Source organism: Mesoplodon bidens (genome assembly GCF_964165515.1).
Source record: "Mesoplodon bidens genome assembly, chromosome: 1".
NCBI lineage: Eukaryota > Metazoa > Chordata > Mammalia > Artiodactyla > Ziphiidae > Mesoplodon > Mesoplodon bidens.
The window spans coordinates 43,199,036-43,218,542 of NC_138176.1; the positions used below are offsets into that span (position 1 = coordinate 43,199,036).

The 19,507-nt window shown below is 35.6% G+C and overlaps 1 protein-coding gene and 1 pseudogene across 8 annotated transcripts in view; both read right to left on the bottom strand.

Moving 5' to 3' along the window:
- Positions 1 to 19,507, bottom strand: part of PCDH15 (protocadherin related 15) — a gene marked incomplete at both ends in the record, with an annotated part of 718,913 nt that overhangs the window by 427,655 nt on the left and 271,751 nt on the right. For all 7 annotated transcript variants that reach the window (XM_081238611.1, XM_081238610.1, XM_081238609.1 and 4 more), the window contains one exon: positions 11,042 to 11,197. In XM_081238611.1, coding sequence (XP_081094737.1) covers positions 11,042 to 11,197 — 156 coding nt within the window. The remainder of the gene's footprint in view (positions 1 to 11,041; positions 11,198 to 19,507) is intronic.
- On the bottom strand, positions 1,782 to 4,196 carry LOC308612672 (eukaryotic translation initiation factor 4B-like; annotated as a pseudogene). Its single transcript has one exon. The product of its transcript is annotated as a eukaryotic translation initiation factor 4B-like (transcript).

A 19,507-nucleotide genomic window follows, 5' to 3' on the forward strand; every position in this document is an offset into this window, starting at 1 on the left:
TCTGAAGTGGTCTCTTGTAGACAGCATATATATGGGTCTTGTTTTTGTATCCATTCAGCCAATCTATGCTTTTTGGTTGGGGCTTTTAATCCATTTAAATTTAAGGTAATTATCAATATGTATATTCCTATTACCATTTTCTTAATTGTTTTAGGTTTGTTATTATAGGTCTTTTCCTGCTCTTGTGTTTCCTGCCTAGAGAACTTACTTTAGCATTTGTTGTAAAGCTGGTTTGGTGGTGCTGAATTCTCTTAGCTTTTGCTTGTCTGTAAAGCTTTTGATTTCTTCATCAAATCTGAATGAGATCCTTGCTGGTTAGAGTAATCTTTTTTTTTTTTTGAACTTTAAAGATCAGATTTATTTGGAGAAAACAAAAAACCCCACAGCCTAAAGGATGGGATTTTACATCTCAAGACATCTCCCAGGTATTAAGTCTACAGATTACAAATCATTTTCATAGAAGATATTTTTGTACAAATTTTACACGTATTGAGGAGCGGGTCATAAATCCCTGTTTGTTTTAACAGGGTGGCAGGGTAGAGGAATGGGGGAAAAAAACAGCTTTTTTGGACACATCTATTTGGAAGCAGACATGAAGAGGGCAAACCCTACTTTTTCATCATCTATAGCAAATGGTTAAAAAAAAAAATACCCTCTCAACCTTGGGTATCTCTAAAAGCCACTTCCTAGCTACTACCCACTCCAAGCCAATTATTTAAAGTTACTTCACTTGGTATGTCTTTTATGTCCACTGGGTAAATGATTCATTATGCTCACTGCTGCAGCACTCATAAACCAACACCCCTGCATGGCTGTAAAGGGTCTAACCTAGGACTGATGCAAGAAGAGACCAAGATGTCTTTTCTCTGCAGGTACCAATATTGCCTGTAAGGACACCATCTGTTGAGCTGGCAGTACCAAGGTGCACATAAAAGCAGGCAAGTAAAGCTACTGTGTTGCAAGAGAAGCCAGGACCTTGTGAAATGTTCTTCTCCATTATCATTTATTCTCTCAAGGGGATGCTAAAAAAACAGAACCAAAAAAACCACACATTGGTCTAAGCCACATTATAAATCCAAACATTGGTGTGGGATTTCACTTGGAGAGAAGGAAACTTGTTTTTTAAAAAGCCCCTCAAACCCCAATCAAGGTTGTAAGAAAGGCTCCCAATTTTACCACCCTCGCTTACCACCTAAGACTGGTAATTCTAAAGTTTTCTGAGGTGTAGAAGGGGTCAAAGCAGCAGGAGCACGAATGGCTGGAGGGAAGGAGTATCAAAACATGAAGGAGCCAAGATCTGCTTGAGAAAAAGCAGTGATGCTTCCTCACTGGACAGCTCCCAGGGGCTCTAGAGAATGCTTAGGAGGTTAAGTATGTGACTTAAGCAGAAGCTGCCTGTGGGAAGGTAACAGGAAAGAGTAGCATGATGAACGTAAGACAATGCAAGAGTCTAAATTTTTAAAGCTTCAAGATTTCAACAGAATGTGGATATATTTGAACTTTCAGAAGGGATAGTGTTTAAGAAAGGGTGAAACCAGAACACATAAAAGACCTGGGAATTCCCACAACCCCTAAGTGCTTCCTGCTCCAGGAGGTAAATGATTATGTGTTTACTGGAGGTCATACCATTTTCCCTGTTACTGGTGCAAAATAATTCATCAAATCCCCAAGCTTCTTTTCAAATCACGATTTCCCCATTTACTTTGGTCACCAAACAGTCCTATTCTTCAGTGGCCTGTAGACTCACTTCCACCTACCCCCCTGGGGGGCACAAATGAAGGAACTCCCCCTTAGGCTGGCCCCAGTAACTCAGAGTTAAGTAAGAGGTGGGGCTGGCAGCCTCCTGGAGACTAAAACAACATCAGAGACTAAACCTACCTTGCCAAGAACGGAGAATTTATTCAGATACTGTTTGCTAATTCATGTATGCCCCAACAGGGTAAGAATTAAAGGTAGAAACCTCACACTCTTCCTCATACCTGCCTGCTACCCAACCAGATTCCAGACACTGCATCACTGTCACTGCCACCTTGCTAAACGGAGGCCCCTAGGCACTAATCACACAGGCAACTGCACGTGTCATACAAATGCACCACAACTTTAAACTTACAGCATTAAAAGCTGTACGTCTCTCTCTGGCTACATTGGTGATTCTCCAGTTAGTTCAATATTTTAAAGGCTGCAGCAGCATGCAAAAGAATTTCATTTTGTTTCTTTAAAAAAAAAAAAAAGTTAAGAAAGGTATCCAGGAGATGGTGAGTTTTATTTTGTCTTGTCTGGATAGAGGTTTGATTTGCTTTCGAATGTTCCAGGGTGGTGAGAGACTAGGAGAAAGCACAGAATGCAGGTCTATTCGGTGTAATCTTCTCCCTCATTTTCATCTTCACCCTCAACGGCAAGAGCAGCATACTTGCTTGCAGAACTGAACTTAGAGGCTGGATTTTCTTCAGCTTTCTTTGGCTCAGGTGCAGATCTGGAGTCTTGATCCTTTTTGCCATCTTTCCTATCTGACTCCTTCCAGTGGTCTTTGTTCCCTCCATCTCCTGGACCACGGCTGGAATTTCCACTTTGGCCTTTTGGGGCACTCACCCCATCTACTTTATTTTCATCTTTCCTTACTGGTCCTTCCTCAGATGGTTGAGCTGGAACTACTTTCCCTCCACCACTTGTAGGGGACTGCTGCTCTGTGTCTGAGCTCTGAGATCGAGCAGGAGGGTTAGAACTTCGCTTCACCCAAGCATTCTCCTTTGGTGGAGGGGCTGGCATTACCTTTAGAGGCTGTTCAGGTTTGGGAGGCTTAGAAGTTGGAGACTGACAGTCTTCCTCTTTATTGGGTGTTTCATTTTCTAGAGACTTCTCACTTTCTCTCCTTCGTGAATTTCTGCCAGATGTGGCTGAGGTCCCCGATTGTGATGACTCACTTCCTGTCCTCGATCGTTCCTGTTCCTGAGTTTCTTCACTTCGCCAGCTTGGGTGTCTCTCTCAAGGCCGTCGTTCTAGTTTTGGCTCATCCAACTGACGCTACAGTTTCTCCTGTTCCTTCTGTAGCCGCTCTTCTACTTCTCGTTCTCTAGCAGCTGTGTCAACAGGCTTTGCCCCTCCAAAGATAGGGGCTGCTCGACTGGACTGGGACGTGCTAGCAGTGGAATCATTTTCCTCAGGAGCACTCCGAGGCTTTAGGTTCAGTTTGGGTCCTTGGGGGGGACCTCTATCATCACGCCTATAATCATCCCGAGAGTAATCGTCTCTGGAGCTCCATGACCGGTCATCTCGTCTCTCATATCTGTCTTCATAGCGGTCCCCACCTCCTCTGTAGTCGTCATCCCTACGGTACCCACTACCAAATGCTCTTCTGCCACTGCCTATCCTGGAATCGTAGCCTCTATCATAGTCTCTGTTGCCTCGGTCATCATAGCGATCTCGGCCCCCGTATCGATCCATGTCCCGGCGTGGGCCATCACGGTAACTGTCCTGATACACATCACGATATCGGTCTGAATCGTAACGATCTCGAAACTTGTCTCCAAAGCTACCATCACCTCTTCTAGGTGGGTAGTCATCAAAGCTGTCTGTAGCAGGACGGGCCCTCCAGTCTGTATCTGTTTTGTCAGAATCCCGATTTCTATCTCGGCCAAAAGAACGATCATCCCTGTCTTTATCCTGTGTTTGATCAGCAACGTCCACTCGAATTCTCCTGTTACCTAGAGACGCTTCATTGAGGCTCAGGGCAGTGAACAAGGAATCCAGGTCCTCAAACTCAGCATAACCAAAACCTTTCAACCTCTCAGGATTGCTGGGTTCACGTGGTAAACGCACTGCATTGATATTTAATCCTCTAAAGAATTCCTTAATGGAGTCTTCTGTCACATCATAGGGCAGGTTCCCTAGAAAAGCAGTGTAGGGTGGTGATTTGGGAAGACGGCTCCGGTCAATATTGGGTTCCCGAGCAGCCCGTGGAGCAGTGGGCAGGATGGAACGGTCAATTGGAGGTGCCCTATACATGTCATCATCATTACTATGCCAAGTGGTTGAAACATCTCCTTCTAGGTCATCTGTTTCATCAGCCCAGCTGACTGGTTTGGGGACATAGGTGCTTCCTCCACCAGTCCCTCCATCCTCAGCCAGGAAGTCTGTTAGGGAGATGGTCTTCCCCTTCTTACTCTTCTTTTTTGCTGAGGCCGCCATGTTGGGAGAGGGAAAGAGAGTAGAGTAATCTCGGTTGTAGGTTCTTCTCTTTCATCACTTTATATATATCATGCCACTCCCACTCCCTTCTGGCTTGTAGAGTTTCTGCTGAGAAATCAGCTGTTGATCTTATGGGAGTTCCCTTGTATGTTATTTGTCATTTTTCCCTTGCTGCTTTCAACAATTTTTCTCTGTCTTTAATTTTTGCCAATTTGATTACTGTGTGTCTCGGCGTGTTTCTCTTTGGGTTTATCCTGTATGGGACTCTCTGTGCTTCCTGGACTTGGGTGGCTACTTCCTGTCCCGTTAGGGAATTTTTCAACTATAATCTCTTCAAATATTTTCTCAGGTTCTTTCTCTCCTTCTTCTCCTTCTGGGACCCCTATAACAAGAATGTTGTGGCATTTAATGTTATCCCAGATATCTCTTAGGCTATCTTCGTTTCTTTTCATTTTTTTTTTCTTTATTTTGTTCTGCAGCAGTGAATTCCACCATTCTGTCTTCCAGGTCATTTATCCATTCTTCTCTCTCAGTTATTCTGCTATTGATTCCTTCTGGTGTATTTTTCATTTCAATTATTGTATTGTTCATCTCTGTTGCTTGTTCTTTAATCCTCCTAGGTCTTTGTTAAACATTTCTTGCATCTTCTCCATCTTTGCCTCCATTCTTTTTCCAAGGTCCTGGATCATCTTCACTATCATTATTCTGAATTCTTTTTCTGGAAGCTTGCCTATCTCCACTTCATTTAGTTGTTTTTCTGGGGTTTTATCTTGTTCCTTCATTTGGTACATGGCCCTCTGCCTTTTCACCTTGTCCCTCTTTCTGTGAATGTGGTGTTTGTTCCACAGGTTGCAGGATTGTAGCTCTTCTTGTTTCTGCTGTCTGCCCTCTGGTGGATGAGGCTATATAAGAGGATTGTGCAAGTTTCCTGATGGGAGGGACTGGTGGTGGGCAAAGCTGGCTGTTGCTCTGGTGGGCAGAGCTCAGTAAAACTTTAATCCACTTGTCTGCTGATGGGGGGGGGGTGCTGGGTTCCCTCCCTGTTGGTTGTTTGGCCTGAGGTGATGCAACATTGGAGCCTACCCGGTCTCTTTGGTGGGGCTAATGGAGGACTTTGGGAGGGCTCACGTCAAGGAGTACTTCCCAGAACTTCTGCTGCCAGTGTCATTTTCCTCACAGTGAGGCACAGCCACCCCCTGCCTCTGCAGGAGACCTTCCAACACTAGCAGGTAGGTCTGGTTCAGTCTCCTATGGGGTCACTGCTCCTTCCCCTGGGTCCCACTGCACACACTACTTTGTGTGTGCCCTCCAAGAGTGGAGTCTCTGTTTCCCCCAGTATTGTCAATGTCCTGAAATCAAACCCTGCTAGGCTTCAAAGTATGATTCTCTAGGAATTCCTCCCTCCATTGCCGGACCCCCAGGTTGGGAAGCCTGACGTGGGGCTCAGAACCTTCACTCCAGTGGGTGGACTTCTGTGGTATAAGTGTTCTCCAGTTTGTGAGTCACCCACCCAGCAGTTATGGGATTTGATTTTATTGTGATTTCGCCCCTCCTACTGTCCCATTTTTGCTTCTCCTTTGTCTTTGGATGTGGGGTATCTTTTTTGGTGAGTTCTAGTGTCATCCTGTCAATGATTGTTCAGCAATTAGTTGTGATTCTGTTGTTCTCGAAAGAGGGAGTGAAAGCACACCCTTCTACTCCACCATCTTGAACCAATCCTTGACATTATTTTTTAATCTAGTCTGAAAACTTTGTTTTTCAATTTGAGTATTTTCCCCTTTACTTTTTTTTTTTTTTGGCGGTACACGGGCCTCTTACTGTTGTGGCCTCTCCCATTGCGGAGCACAGGCTCCAGACGCGCAGGTTCAGCGGCCATGGCTCACGGAGCTAGCCACTCCGCGGCATGTGGGACCCTCCTGGACCGGGGCACGAACCCGTGTCCCCTGCATTGGCAGGTGGACTCTCAACCACTGCGCCACCAGGGAAGCCCCCCTTTACTTTTAATGTAATTTTTGTACAAGATGAATACTTTTATTTTGAACACTCTTAGTAAGTGTTCATATTTTTCCTACCTATTCTATGTTCTTTTTTGTTTGTTCCCTTTCTTTATTTTGTTTGATTAATATGTATATTATTCATTATTTCATTCATGTTCTAGGCAACAAAAACATTAGACTGTATTTGTCAGTTATCTCCTGGTTTATAATTAGTGTTCTTATGTTTTAAGTATATATCTTTACATGATATATAAAGATATACATACATATCATGTAAAGTTATATACTTAAAACAAGATATATCTATATCTATATCTATATCTATATATATCTATATATATCTATATATATATCTTTTGCATCAATACCCCCTCATTCTCGTACTACTTTGATTTTTATTGATACCTACTATCTGTCATATTCTGCAAAATCACAAACAAAGCAAAACACCTCACTTAGGCAATCTTAATTTAGGTTTACTCACTGTGGTTCACAAATCTTTATGTCTATTCGACATGGACTATTCGAGATCTAAAGACATTCCATGCTGGGTTGCAACAACTGATATTCTCCTCAGATTGCAAATCTTCCCAAAAGTGTTCTTCTCTAATATATTCTCTCAGTAAGATCCTGCTATATTTTAAGCCAGAACCTCAAAGGTAATCTAAACAGTATATATAGTATCTATACTTTTCTCCTTTACTCTCTGCAATTAACAGGTCATCTTTTCTCATGAAGTTATCCACCTAATATCCTTCCTATACACCCTCTTTTTCCATTTTTATTCAGTTCCAGATTTTTACCTTGCATCTCTTTTCAGCTCACCTCTTCAAAAAATTCTCCATCCAGCTGTGAGAATGATATCATAAATGGGCAAATCTGAATGCACTTATATTCTAAGCCATTTACTGTTCCCTTATTGCCTAAAGCTCCTCTTTATAACTGATGGTGCCTTTCAGGATCTGACCCCAACTTGTTCTTCAGTTTCATCTCTTTCGATTCAATCCTTTCTTAATTTAAGCTTGTTATACAGAACTCCTTATATTTAAGTCAGTAGCAATCCATGAAAATAAGGTCTACTAAGTTAAACAAAACTTAAGTGATCGTAGAAACAGTTCACCAAATAAATTCAAAACACCATCAGGAGACAACAGTGCTGAAAATAGACATGAAGTATGTATTTTTGATTAGTATAAGGCCAAAACAGAAACATTACCATAATACAGTGGCATGAAATTTTATTTAAAACACTTTTTTATTTATAGAATATTATTCAATTGCCATTTTTATACATCAAAAATAGTTGAACATTGGCAATTTCCTTGAGTCCAACCTTATAATTACATCTGAACTCTATTTCTCCAAGTTTCCGGGAACAAAGAAATAGAGTTCAGAATTTTTATATATACCCTTGACCCTTGAACAGCATGTGTTTGAACGGTACAGGTCCACTTACATGCACATTTTTTTCAACAGTAAATACTACATTACTACACAATATATGGTCCCTTCCTCCCTTCCTTCCTTTCTCTCCTTCTTTCTTTCTGACTGTAAACGATCTACCTGTCAAGAGAAATGCAAGGAAACATTCTTTCAGAAAGTGCCAACAAATTATCTCCAATAAATCACATCATGTCACAGCAGCAAAGTATATTTAGGGTGATATTCAAGGTGACAAAAAGAACAAATTAATATTGACTAAAAAAATTGCCCATCTGTAATGAGATCATTAAAGACCAGGACAAATATAACCTCTATATTATCCTGAGATTAATTCTTCACAGGCGCAAGAAAACACTATGTCTGCCTTGACTTGCCCTGGTTTACTTTTTACTATGTCAAAAGGAATTTTTTGAAATGGGATGCATGTGTTACCAAAGACATCACTGCCAGAAAATATTTATCTTCCAAAAATTACTTAAGAATAATCAGCAGCAATTAGACTTTGCAATTTGTTCTTCGAACCAACAAGACTAATTACTTAATGATACAATTATCCAAAACTAATTGAGAGTCTCCAATTACCCAGAGAGAAAAAAAAAATACTTGCAATGCTTTATGTCTCACAAACAAAGAATTTTAAATCTTGGTAGCCAATTCATGTGCTGCTCCAGGTCTTGGTTTTCTCACAGTTAATAAGGAGAGTGACTAATCAGGACTTTAATTTTAGAAGCTTCTTTTATAAATCTGTGATGATGACTTTGTACCTATCTTTTGCATTCTGATGAAGTGTAAAATATTTTCACACCAACAATCTCTTAAACCCTGAATGATTTTTGTTTTTTGGAAAAGCATTTAGATCATTCTAGTCTTAACTGCATTAACTGCATGTTATACTAAAAGAAGAAATTGCATGGAAAATATCTTGCAATCTTGCACAAGTAAAATGTATTTTACTTAATTTTATTTTACAGGCAGCACTGTAGTTGCATTGTATATATATGTATAAACAGACATACATAGTATATATATACACACACACATACATATATACATATACATATATACATATGGGTATATATAAAATTGCAATGTATTTTCCCAGTGGAGAGATATGGATATAGATATAAAGATAAACCCATTCAAGCCAATTAAACTAAGAACTACTCAGATAAATGAAAGATGAGAAAAATAGCTAAATTTCATTTTTTCTTATAATTATGTTTTGATGTTTAAATAAAGTTTGGATTCTTTACAAGAAAATAGATATGAGAGAGTATGAGCAAAATCAATGGAGGAAAATATCATCAATTACACACACTCAAACCATAGAATATATGACCATAGTAATAGTGGGATAGGATTGCCTCAGTTGTCTTTAGGAAATACATTGAGAGAAAACCATAATTAGGCAGCTTTGTAAAGAAATCTTGCCTCTACAAATAATGTTTAAGATAAAATGTTTAATGTTTCTATAAATTGTATCACTAACATTTATCCAGATGACATAGGAGTTTAGAGTTTGGAGAAACTGAAGATTGATCAATGTGTATAGCTGGGGATGAGTATAGAAATAAGAAAAGGAAGTAGATCATGTGTTAAATTTAAAAAGATGAATAAAACTTGGAGACTTGCAAGGTAGGGAAGATTCCATTCTAAGTAAACTGAACAGTGTGAGCAAAGCCAAAGAAATGAATATATTTGTAAGACATGAGGAAGTTAATCTGAACAGAATGAGGCAATATCAAAGAGAAACTGAAGTTAAGAATACATTGACAAAAAAAAAAAAAAAAAGAATACATTGACAAAAGGTCAGATTATGGAAGGCCTTGAAAATCAGCCAGTGGAGATAGATGACATTTTTCCTGATAATAATGAGAAATTACACAATTTTTGAATAGGAGAGTGACACAATTAAAATAGTATTTGAAAAGGTTAGTTTTCAGCAAGGTGCTGAAAAAAATTGAAGGGGGGAGTGGAAGTAGTCAAATTACATAGGATACTTTGAATTCAAATTGAACATTATAAATTTCTTTATGAAAAATGAACTAAAGACATGTATCCAACAACAGTTAAACATGGTACAGGAATGGATTTTAAAATTAGATATGTTGCCTAAGATAACTTATCTATCAGTTTACACTCAAAGCTAGCACTCAAACAAAAAAAGCAAAATCTCATTCAAAAAATATACTTTAGATGCTAAAATAATTAATTATGTAACATGTTTAATTACATTAATTAGCATTTGTCTGTTTTAGCAGAAGCTTATTAAGTAAAGTTAGCTCAAAAAGGTCGAGCATTAACTAACAAGTAATTTCACCTGTTAAACTTTAAAAAGCTTTTATTTCTTTTATTTATTATTTTGTTTTTAGTAATACAATCTAAAAAGTCTCAGATTACAGGAAACATCATTTCTTCAATTTTTAGTGAATAGAAGAATGTTGAGGTAAATAAGATACATTTTAAATATTTCAAAAAGCATGTAGAAGTTATAGGCCCAATGCTGTGTTTAATACCCAAATTATACTGATTTCCTCCTATAAAGTAGGTACATATTTTTTTAAGATTAGAAAAAAAAGACATGGAGGTAAAGATGATTTGCTAAAGTATAGGCTATTAAAAATATAGTTCATTTTTTGTGTGTCTAAAGTACACATAATAGATGATATTAGAGATACTTCAGAAATATTTTATAATTTTTTAATAATATTTTATATTTTTTCTACAAAAAATTAATAGAGTAAGCACTATTTTCAAAAAACAACATAAAAAGGGTTCTTGGCCCATGGATTTTGGTTCAAAGAGAAAACAAAACAAAGTAAAACAAGAAACAACAAAAAAGAATGTTCTAATAAAAGCAATAATACTACTTTAAAAATATTTTTAAATAGCTTGATAAGGATTTTCTTATAAGAATTTAGCTTTGATTTATATTTAAATATTTTTAGTATGCCAGAACTTGATTTTAAAATTGAGAAAATAACTTTAAATTAATAAAATCTCAAATACATATTTTCTTCTAGTATTGAATTACTGCTACCATCTCAGAGATACAAAAAAAAAAAAAATCTGCCTCATTTTACAATGAGAATAAATAGCACCTGTTGAGCCTCAGTAAGCATGTATGTATTTAGATTCAGGCATTAAGTTGTTGAAAATGATTAAGAAATGCCAATATTTTGGCCATTATTATAAATAAATCAATTTTTTTCCTGTAGCAAAGTGAATTCCTGAAATCGTATCAGAAGTCACTCAGACCTTATTTCTTCTAAAGCACTATTTTTTAAAATGTTTTCTTGATATTTTTAAACAGTTAAGATTGTTATTATAGAGGAATAATTTCAAAATATTTAAAATATACAGTCAGTTACATATATCAATAAAAAGGAAGCAGAGAGTGGTGGATAGAAACTGACCTCATTCACTGTGGCGTAGTAGCTTTCATGCTTGAATGTGGGTGAGTTGTCATTTCTGTCTCTCACCACAATTCGAACTTCATGGTAGATAACAGTACCCACTTTTTTGTTGATGCACTGAACTTGTACCACGATGGAGTGTATGTTCATTGGAGGCTGCAACACAGAAATTGCATCTTTTTAAAAAAATAATTGAAACTGAAGCATCTCATTACTGTCAAAGCATTTGTTTAAGAAAATCTTCTATGCTTATTCACTTTTAAATGATAGTGATCTATAAAAATTCATCTATTTTTCCTTATTTTAAGGAAAAGTGAAGACAATCATGATTATTTCATTGTTTAACTTTTAAAATATAGGGTCTGAGGTAGCATTATGTTCATAATTAGAAGACTGGTGATGAACACAATCACAAAATTAATGTCTGATATTTGATGGGATGCCACAAATTTTGTCCTTCCAAAAGTCAAAGAAACAATGACATAAACTTCTAATTTATAAAAACAATGTATTAATGATAATATACATAGGATAGAGAGATTGTATAACATGGTATATCATTTGTTTAAATCTATAGTTTTGCTAAAATATTAAATGTTCATATCTGATAAAAACTAAAATATAGATAACTAAACGAAGAGAATCCATTCACAACCCAATCAAACTTCCTAATTCTATACAGTTAAATGTTTATTTTGCTAATCTTTCCCTCTTTCCAAATATACATCTGTTTTATACACACACACACACACGTGAATATCATCCCATGTTTGCAAATATAGATTTTCTATAGCACTTTGATGTATACTACTACGAAGCTATATTTTGTATTCCATCATAAGTCTATAGCATAGTTGGTCTAAGTAAAAACTTATAATGAGACGTTTATTATTGTCAATTTTTGTCATTACAAGCAAAATGTTTATACCTTGGTAAACATACTGTACATAAATATGTGCTAACTTTAATTATTTTTTATGATAAATTCTTATAAGGGGAGAATTGTCATCAAGGGGGCATTTATTACTCAGGTGCTATGATGAAGGGCTTGCAGAAGTGGGATACACACATCTCTGACTCTAGAGCTAAAGTGTTTAATGCCACAGAATATTTCTTTGTGATTTTTAAAATCTCTTTTTTTTTTGAGTTTATAAAATTTTCTTTACATATAATTCTATCAGTATGATCTATTCTGACCACCCTGTTTAGAATGCCATGCCTCCAGTCTGCTCTGTCCTTTCAACCTTCCCCCTATTTATTTACTGTTTTTATTGCATTTCTCATGCATCACATGGCATATTACACATTTTACATACTTGTTTGAGTTTGTCTCCCTTTACTGTACTGGAAGCTTCATAAAGCCTGGGGTGTTATTTTGGCCATGACTAAATCTCTCTACCCAGTAACTAGCACTGTGTCTAGAACAGATGACTGAGTACTACCCGAGTTGCACTGCTGTGCTTCTAGCCTTAGTTCCATAACCTACTAATTGTATGATCTAGATGCAAACTCTCTCTGTGCTTAGTTATTCATTTCTAAAAATGGGGATAATACTAAACACTGACATGACATAATCATCATAAGTGTTATATGAGCTTACCCTGTGCTAGGCACATATTAACACATAACAGATATAAACTATTTTTTACTTATAAAAAGCTAAATCTCCAAAAAAGTAAAAAAAACCCATGAATCTAAAAAATACAAACTGACAATCTTGAATTATAAAACAAATTATTAAATATTTGGATTAAAACCAATTTAAAGATATAGCAATGATTACTGGAACTTAGGATAGGTTCATTAAAAATGTCACATTTCTAATGAGAAGAATGTTGTAGAAACTATACCTAACCTGAAGAAAACATTGTTTAATATCAAGATATTTTTATGGCCAATAAAGAGAAATGCAATCGAATTGTATTGTACCTGGCTGAATAATTGTATCTAGAAAGAATAACTTGAAGCATCATTATCATATGGAGGAAGGTCTCTAGTGAAGTACCATACAGATCTGAGTTCTAATGTCTGCCCCAATTCACTTTTAATCACTGACATATATAAATGTATTAAAGCCATGTGTGTAAAAATCTGTGAATGCTACAAAGTTCAGAAGGATATATACTACATTTAATGATAAAAGACAAGGTTCAAAATCATCTTATCAGAATAATAAGTATCAAAAATCTACACTTTTACAATAATAAATTTAAGTAATCTTATTTGTACTAGAAAAAAAGTTAATTGCCTAAATATAATAATAAGTGGCTACAAACATTAATATGAAAATATAATTGTAAAATTTTGAGTTTTACAAAATTTTGAGTTGGCATGTAAAGATGGACTACTAGAAAATAATACAAACTACTTCATATGCATTAATAATAGATGAAGAGATAGGTGGATTACAATAGGCACCATTTTATGGGCAAATAGGAAGTGAAGTCTAATCATCCTGAGAATGTGTGATAAAATTTGAGATGTTTAAACTAAAAATCACAAGATTCATCAGACATCTGAATGGTTGTTATGAAAAGATAAATTAGTTTATTCATTGTAGTCTCAGAGTGTAGAAATAAGAATAATAAATAAAAAGTATTACAAAGCATATGTTTTCAATATAAGTAGAGATTTTCTATTAATCCAAGTGGGACAGAATAGAATGGACTATCCAAAAAATTAAGCCCCATCACTGAAAATCTGCAAGCTTGAGACTAAAAGATAACTTAAAAAGACTAGGTCTTAGAAATATTCTGGAAAGAATTTAAATTATATGACCTCCATTTTTACTACCAGTTTTAAAGTCTTTGCTTTAATCGGCTTTTTAAGAAAAGTACTGCATATTTCAATTGTAAAGTAAAAAACAGAATAAATACTTGTACTATTAGCCCTTGGCACACCTCTCAGAAGACAATCAGGTGATCACTTATGTTCTTCTAAAGTTATTTATCTTATAAATATTGTGAGAGAGACCTATAAAACCATTCCATATCAACTTCTAATTCTATAGTAAGTGTTAGCATGGAACAGAAAGGTCACAATATTTGTAAGTAGAGGATCAGATGTAGTGTGCTCTGACTTAGTGCCACTTAGTCGCACTAAGTGCCCATAGATTAGATATAACCAGGTCACCTGGAACTCTTGTCACTGTCAACTTTAGTCCCCTATGCAACTGTTAGTAACATGGATAGAATTTAGCTTGCAATAAATTCCAACCATAATGGATCATGATGAAGGCAAGAATTCCCTGTGGCTAATATACAGCATTCACTGTAATCTCACGTTGGAATAGAATCTATTCTGGTCTGTAGGAAGGTCATAAATATACCAGACAGTTCCACCAAGTCTACTAGTGAGAGTTTAGGGAATCCAACATGCTTAGGAATGTATTAGGGAAGTTTTGGTTTATTTTTAATAACTGGGTGGCAAAAATAAGTCATGGCAATTCTATCTTCTCTGATTCTCTTAAATTGCTTCATTCATGACACAAATCAGAAAAAAAATGCTGTGTATAAACTGTTTGGAGGTAATTATTTAGGGTGATTACCATTCATATATACCTAGACATGAAAACTATTGTCCAAATTTAAAAACAATTGTTCAGCATAGTACTCTGAATGTATATTTGCATATCTGTATGTTAGTACACATGTGTGAATACATTTTGACATACATAGATAAAATTCAGGAATGATATGTACCAACAGTTGATGAAGGTTATATTTGAAAAGTAAGGCCAAGAGTAAAAAGTAAGTGAAGAAATTTTTCCAATAAATATGTATGAATTTTTTAATTTGAAAAAAATTTATTACATTTTTCAATCACTTAAGTTGCAACATGCAAACTGAAGCTTTTATAAATAATTTGTTGATACAAACAGTGTAGATTATAGCATAGATATTCAGTCTAAGGAGAGCTGAGTTTTTTCTAGAAACTACATTATTTGGATTGCTTAATAAATAAATGTTTAGCAAACCTGAATAAGAACTGATTTTATTTTTCATAAAGCAAAGGCAAATGTTATTCACTCCTCACAGGAATGAAAGTTTTTTATCATGATTTTTCTTCCTATATAAATACTATTTTTACAAAATAAAAAAATCTTCATTACTTTAAAAATAAACTACAGGACAGTGAAAAGAAATAAGACCCAGTGTGTTGTACAAATGCTTTTTAAATAATGAAACAAAAGTTAACATAAATGGCTGGCCAGAGTTATAAGTTTACTTCATTTATTAAACTTTCAAAATAAATGGTATATTTAAAGAAGTTGCCTAAAGAAGAAAGTACTGATTTGAAAATATTGTTAGGTATATGTAATATTTAGAAATGTGTAGGTTTTTCACAATCAGTTATTAAGGACACTAGGTTTATTTAATTGTACTTATTTTATGCAAAGTTCAACGTGGGTTGGGATTAATATGATACAGTCCTTTTACATTAAGCAAATCCTGTAAAACTGATATGAGATGAATATAGATAACTATAATGTGAGTCAAAAAAGAGTTCTGAGGGAATTCCCTGGCACTCCAGTGGTTAGGACTTGGTGCCTTTACTGCGGGGGCCTGAATTCAATCCCTGGTTGGAGAATTAAGATCCTACAAGCTGCATGGCACCACCACCCCCCAAAAAAAAGAGTTTTGAAGGCTTAGGAGTTTGGAGTAAGAAATTATGTACAAGTGTTACTATTAGGAAATATTTTATGTAGAGAGTAGAAATTTAAGACATGTTTTGGTAGTAGATAACATTTAACTGATGGTAACGGATAAAGGTAATTTCAAAGTATAGGTTCAAAAGAGTATCAGGGTAGGCATGATAAGAAGAAGTTAGATTATGTTGAGGGAACAGCAATTAGTTCAATTTTCCTAGATTAGAGAGTATATGTCTCTAAATAAAAGGAAAAGAGAGGGCTTCCCTGGTGGTGCAGGGGTTGAGAGTCCGCCTGCCGATGCAGGGGACACGGCTTTGTGCCCCGGTCTGGGAGGATCCCACGTGCGACGGAGCAGCTGGACTCGTGAGCCATGGCCGCTGGGCCTGCACGTCCGGAGCCTGTGCTCCGCAATGGGAGAGGCCGCAACAGTGAGAGGGCCGTGTACCACACAAAAAAAAATAATAATAAAAAATAAAAGGAAAAGAGATAGGCTGCAGCTTGAATCTAGGAAACTTCAAGGGACAGTTTGCAGTGAGAATTCATCTACCAATAAGGTCAGAACTGTGTTTTGAGACACTAAAACTGGAGAAGGTTGAATAGTGAAATATAGTAAGGAGAACTATTAGGAGATCTTTCCAAAGTCAAGTGAGAACTAAGAGGTCTTGTCCTGGAGTTATGCTGATGGATGCAAATGCAAGACATACTGTGGAGATAAAAGTACAAAAGTTAGTAGTTAAATGGATACTGGCCTGGAAATAGAAGTCAAAGCTCTTTGTGCATTTACCAATTTAAAATCCAAAAAAAAAGAGATGTTAAGATATTCAGCATGTTCCATGCTATTGGATTCTAATAATTAATATAGTTAAAATGGCCATACTACCCAAAGCAATCTACAGGTTTATTGTGATCCCTATGAAATTACCCATGACGTTTTTCACAGAACTAGAACAAAAAATCCTAAAATTAATATGGAACCATAAGTGACCCAGAATTGCCAAAGCAATTCTTAGGAAAAAGAACAAAGCAGGAGGCATAACCCACCCAGACTTCAGACAATACTGCCAAGCTTCAGTAATCAAAACAGCATGGTATTGATACAGAAACAGACATATGGATCAATGGAACAGAATAGAGAGACCAGAAATAAACCCACACACCTATGGACAATTAATCTTCAACAAAGAAGGCAAGAATATACAATGCGGAAAAGAGTCTCTTTAGCAAGTGGTGTTGGGAAAGTTGGACAGCTGCATGTAAATCAATGAAGTTAGAACACACCCTCACACCACACAGAAAAATAAACTGAAAATGGCTTAAAGACTTAAATATAAGACATGACACTATAAAACTCCTAGAAGAGAACATAGGCAAAACATTCTCTGACATAAATTGTACCAATGTTTTCTTAGGTCAGTCTCCCAGGGCAATAGAAATAAAAGCAAAACTAAACAGATGGGACCTAATCAAACTTTCAAGCTTCTGTACAGCAAGGGAAACCATAAACAAAATGAAAAGGCAACCTACAGACCAGGAGAAAATATTTTCAAATAATGTGAGGGACAAGGGCTTAATTTCCAAAATACACAACTCAACAACTCAATTGAAAAATGGGCAGAAGACTAAATAGACATTTCTCCAAAGAAGACATCCAGATGGCCAATAGACACATAAAAAGATGTTCAGCATCACTAATTATTAGAGAAATGCAAATCAAAACTACAATGAGGTACCACGTCACACTGGTCAGAATAGGTATCATTAAAAAGTCTACAAATAATAAATGTTGGAGAGGGTGTGGAAAAAAAGGAACCCTCTTACATTGTTGATGAGAATGTAAACTGATGCAGCCATTATGGAAAAGTGTATAGAGGGTTCCTCAAAAAACTAAAAATAGAGTTGCCATATGATTTAGCAATCCCACTCCTAGGCATATATCCAGACAAAACTATAATTCTAAAATATACATGCACCCCTATGTTCATAGCAGCACTATATACAATAGCCAAGACATGGAAACAACCTAAATGTCCATCGACAGATAAATGGATAAAGATGCTGTGTGTGTGTGTGTGTATATATATATATATATATATACACACACACACACAATGGAATATTATTCAGCCATTAAAAAGAATGAGACAATGTCATTTGCAGCAACATGGATGGACCTAGGAATTATCATACTAAGTAAAGTAAGTCAGAAAGAGAAAGACAAATACCATATGATATCACTTATATGTGGAATCTAAAGTACAACAAAAATGAACATATCTGTGAAAGAGAAACAGACTCACAGACATAGAGAACAGACTTGTGGTTGTCAAGGGAGAGAGGGGTGGTGGATGGAAGGATTGGGAGCTTGGGATTAGCAGATGCAAACTAATATATACAGGATGGATAACAACGAGGATTGACTGTATAGCACAGGGAACTATATTCAATATCCTGTGATAAACCAGAATGGAAAAGAATATGAAAAAGAATATATATATGTATAACTGAGTCACTTTGCTGTACAACAGAAATTAACACAACATTGTAAATCAACTATACTATACTTCAATAAATTTTTAAAAATGTTGGGATTGTTATGAACACAATTTTTCAATATTCAAATCTTTTAAAAGTTTGCCCAGAGTTTTGAGATAAGTATAACAGGACTGTGCCAGAATTATATTTTTTATTACAATTTGAATTATTGATTTTATTGTGACCACTATTATCCTATGTCCAGTAGTGATTAGAGAATATTGCTCATGAGACAATAATTATAGACTTTAAATTAATAGACTTTAAAACAAAGAGTATAACAAAAGACAAATAAGGGCATTACATGATGATAAAGAGGTCAACTAAATAAGAAGATATAACATTTTAAAACATATATATACCTAACATAAGGGTGCCTAAATATATAAAGCAAATATTAAATGGCATAAATAGATAAATTAACACTAATACAATAATAGTAGAGGACTTTAATTCTCCACTTATATCGAATGGATATCATCCAGACAGAAATTCAAAAAGGAAACATTGACCTTAAATGACACATTGTATCACATGGACTAGATAGGTATCAACAGAACATCCCATCCAAAGGAGCAGAATTACCTACTCTTTTCAAGTCCACATGGAACATTCCCCATAATAGATCTCATGCTAGCCAAAAACAAGTCTCAATAAATTTAATATTACTGACATCATATTGAGTTATTTTCCCACAACAATTGTATGAAACTAGAAATCAATTATAGGAAGAAAACTGCAGAAAATACAAGTATGCGGAGACAACAACATGGTACTAAAAAAATAAGCAATGGGTCAACAAAGAAATCAAGAGGAAATTTAAAAAAATACCTTGAGAAGAATGAAAATATAAACACAACTTTCCAAGATCTATGGAACACAATAAAAACAGTTCTAAGAGGGAAATTTATAGTGATACAGAAAAATATCAAACAAACAACCAAATTTTACACCTAAAGGAATTAGAAAAAGAACAAAGCCCAAAATTATTAGACGAAAGGAAATGATAAACATCAGAGTGGAAATAAAAGAAATAGAGACAAAAGGGCAATAGAAAGAACAATGAAACTAAGAGCTCTTTTTTAAAAAGATAAACAAAATTGATCTTTAGCCAGACTCATCAAGAGAAAAAGAGAGAGGGCCCAAATAAAGTAAATTAGAAATGAAAGAGGAGAATTTACAACTAATATCATAGAAATACAAACAATAATAAGAGACTACTACAGACAAGTTTATGTCAAAAACTGGACAACCTAGAAGATATAAACAAATTAGAAATATAC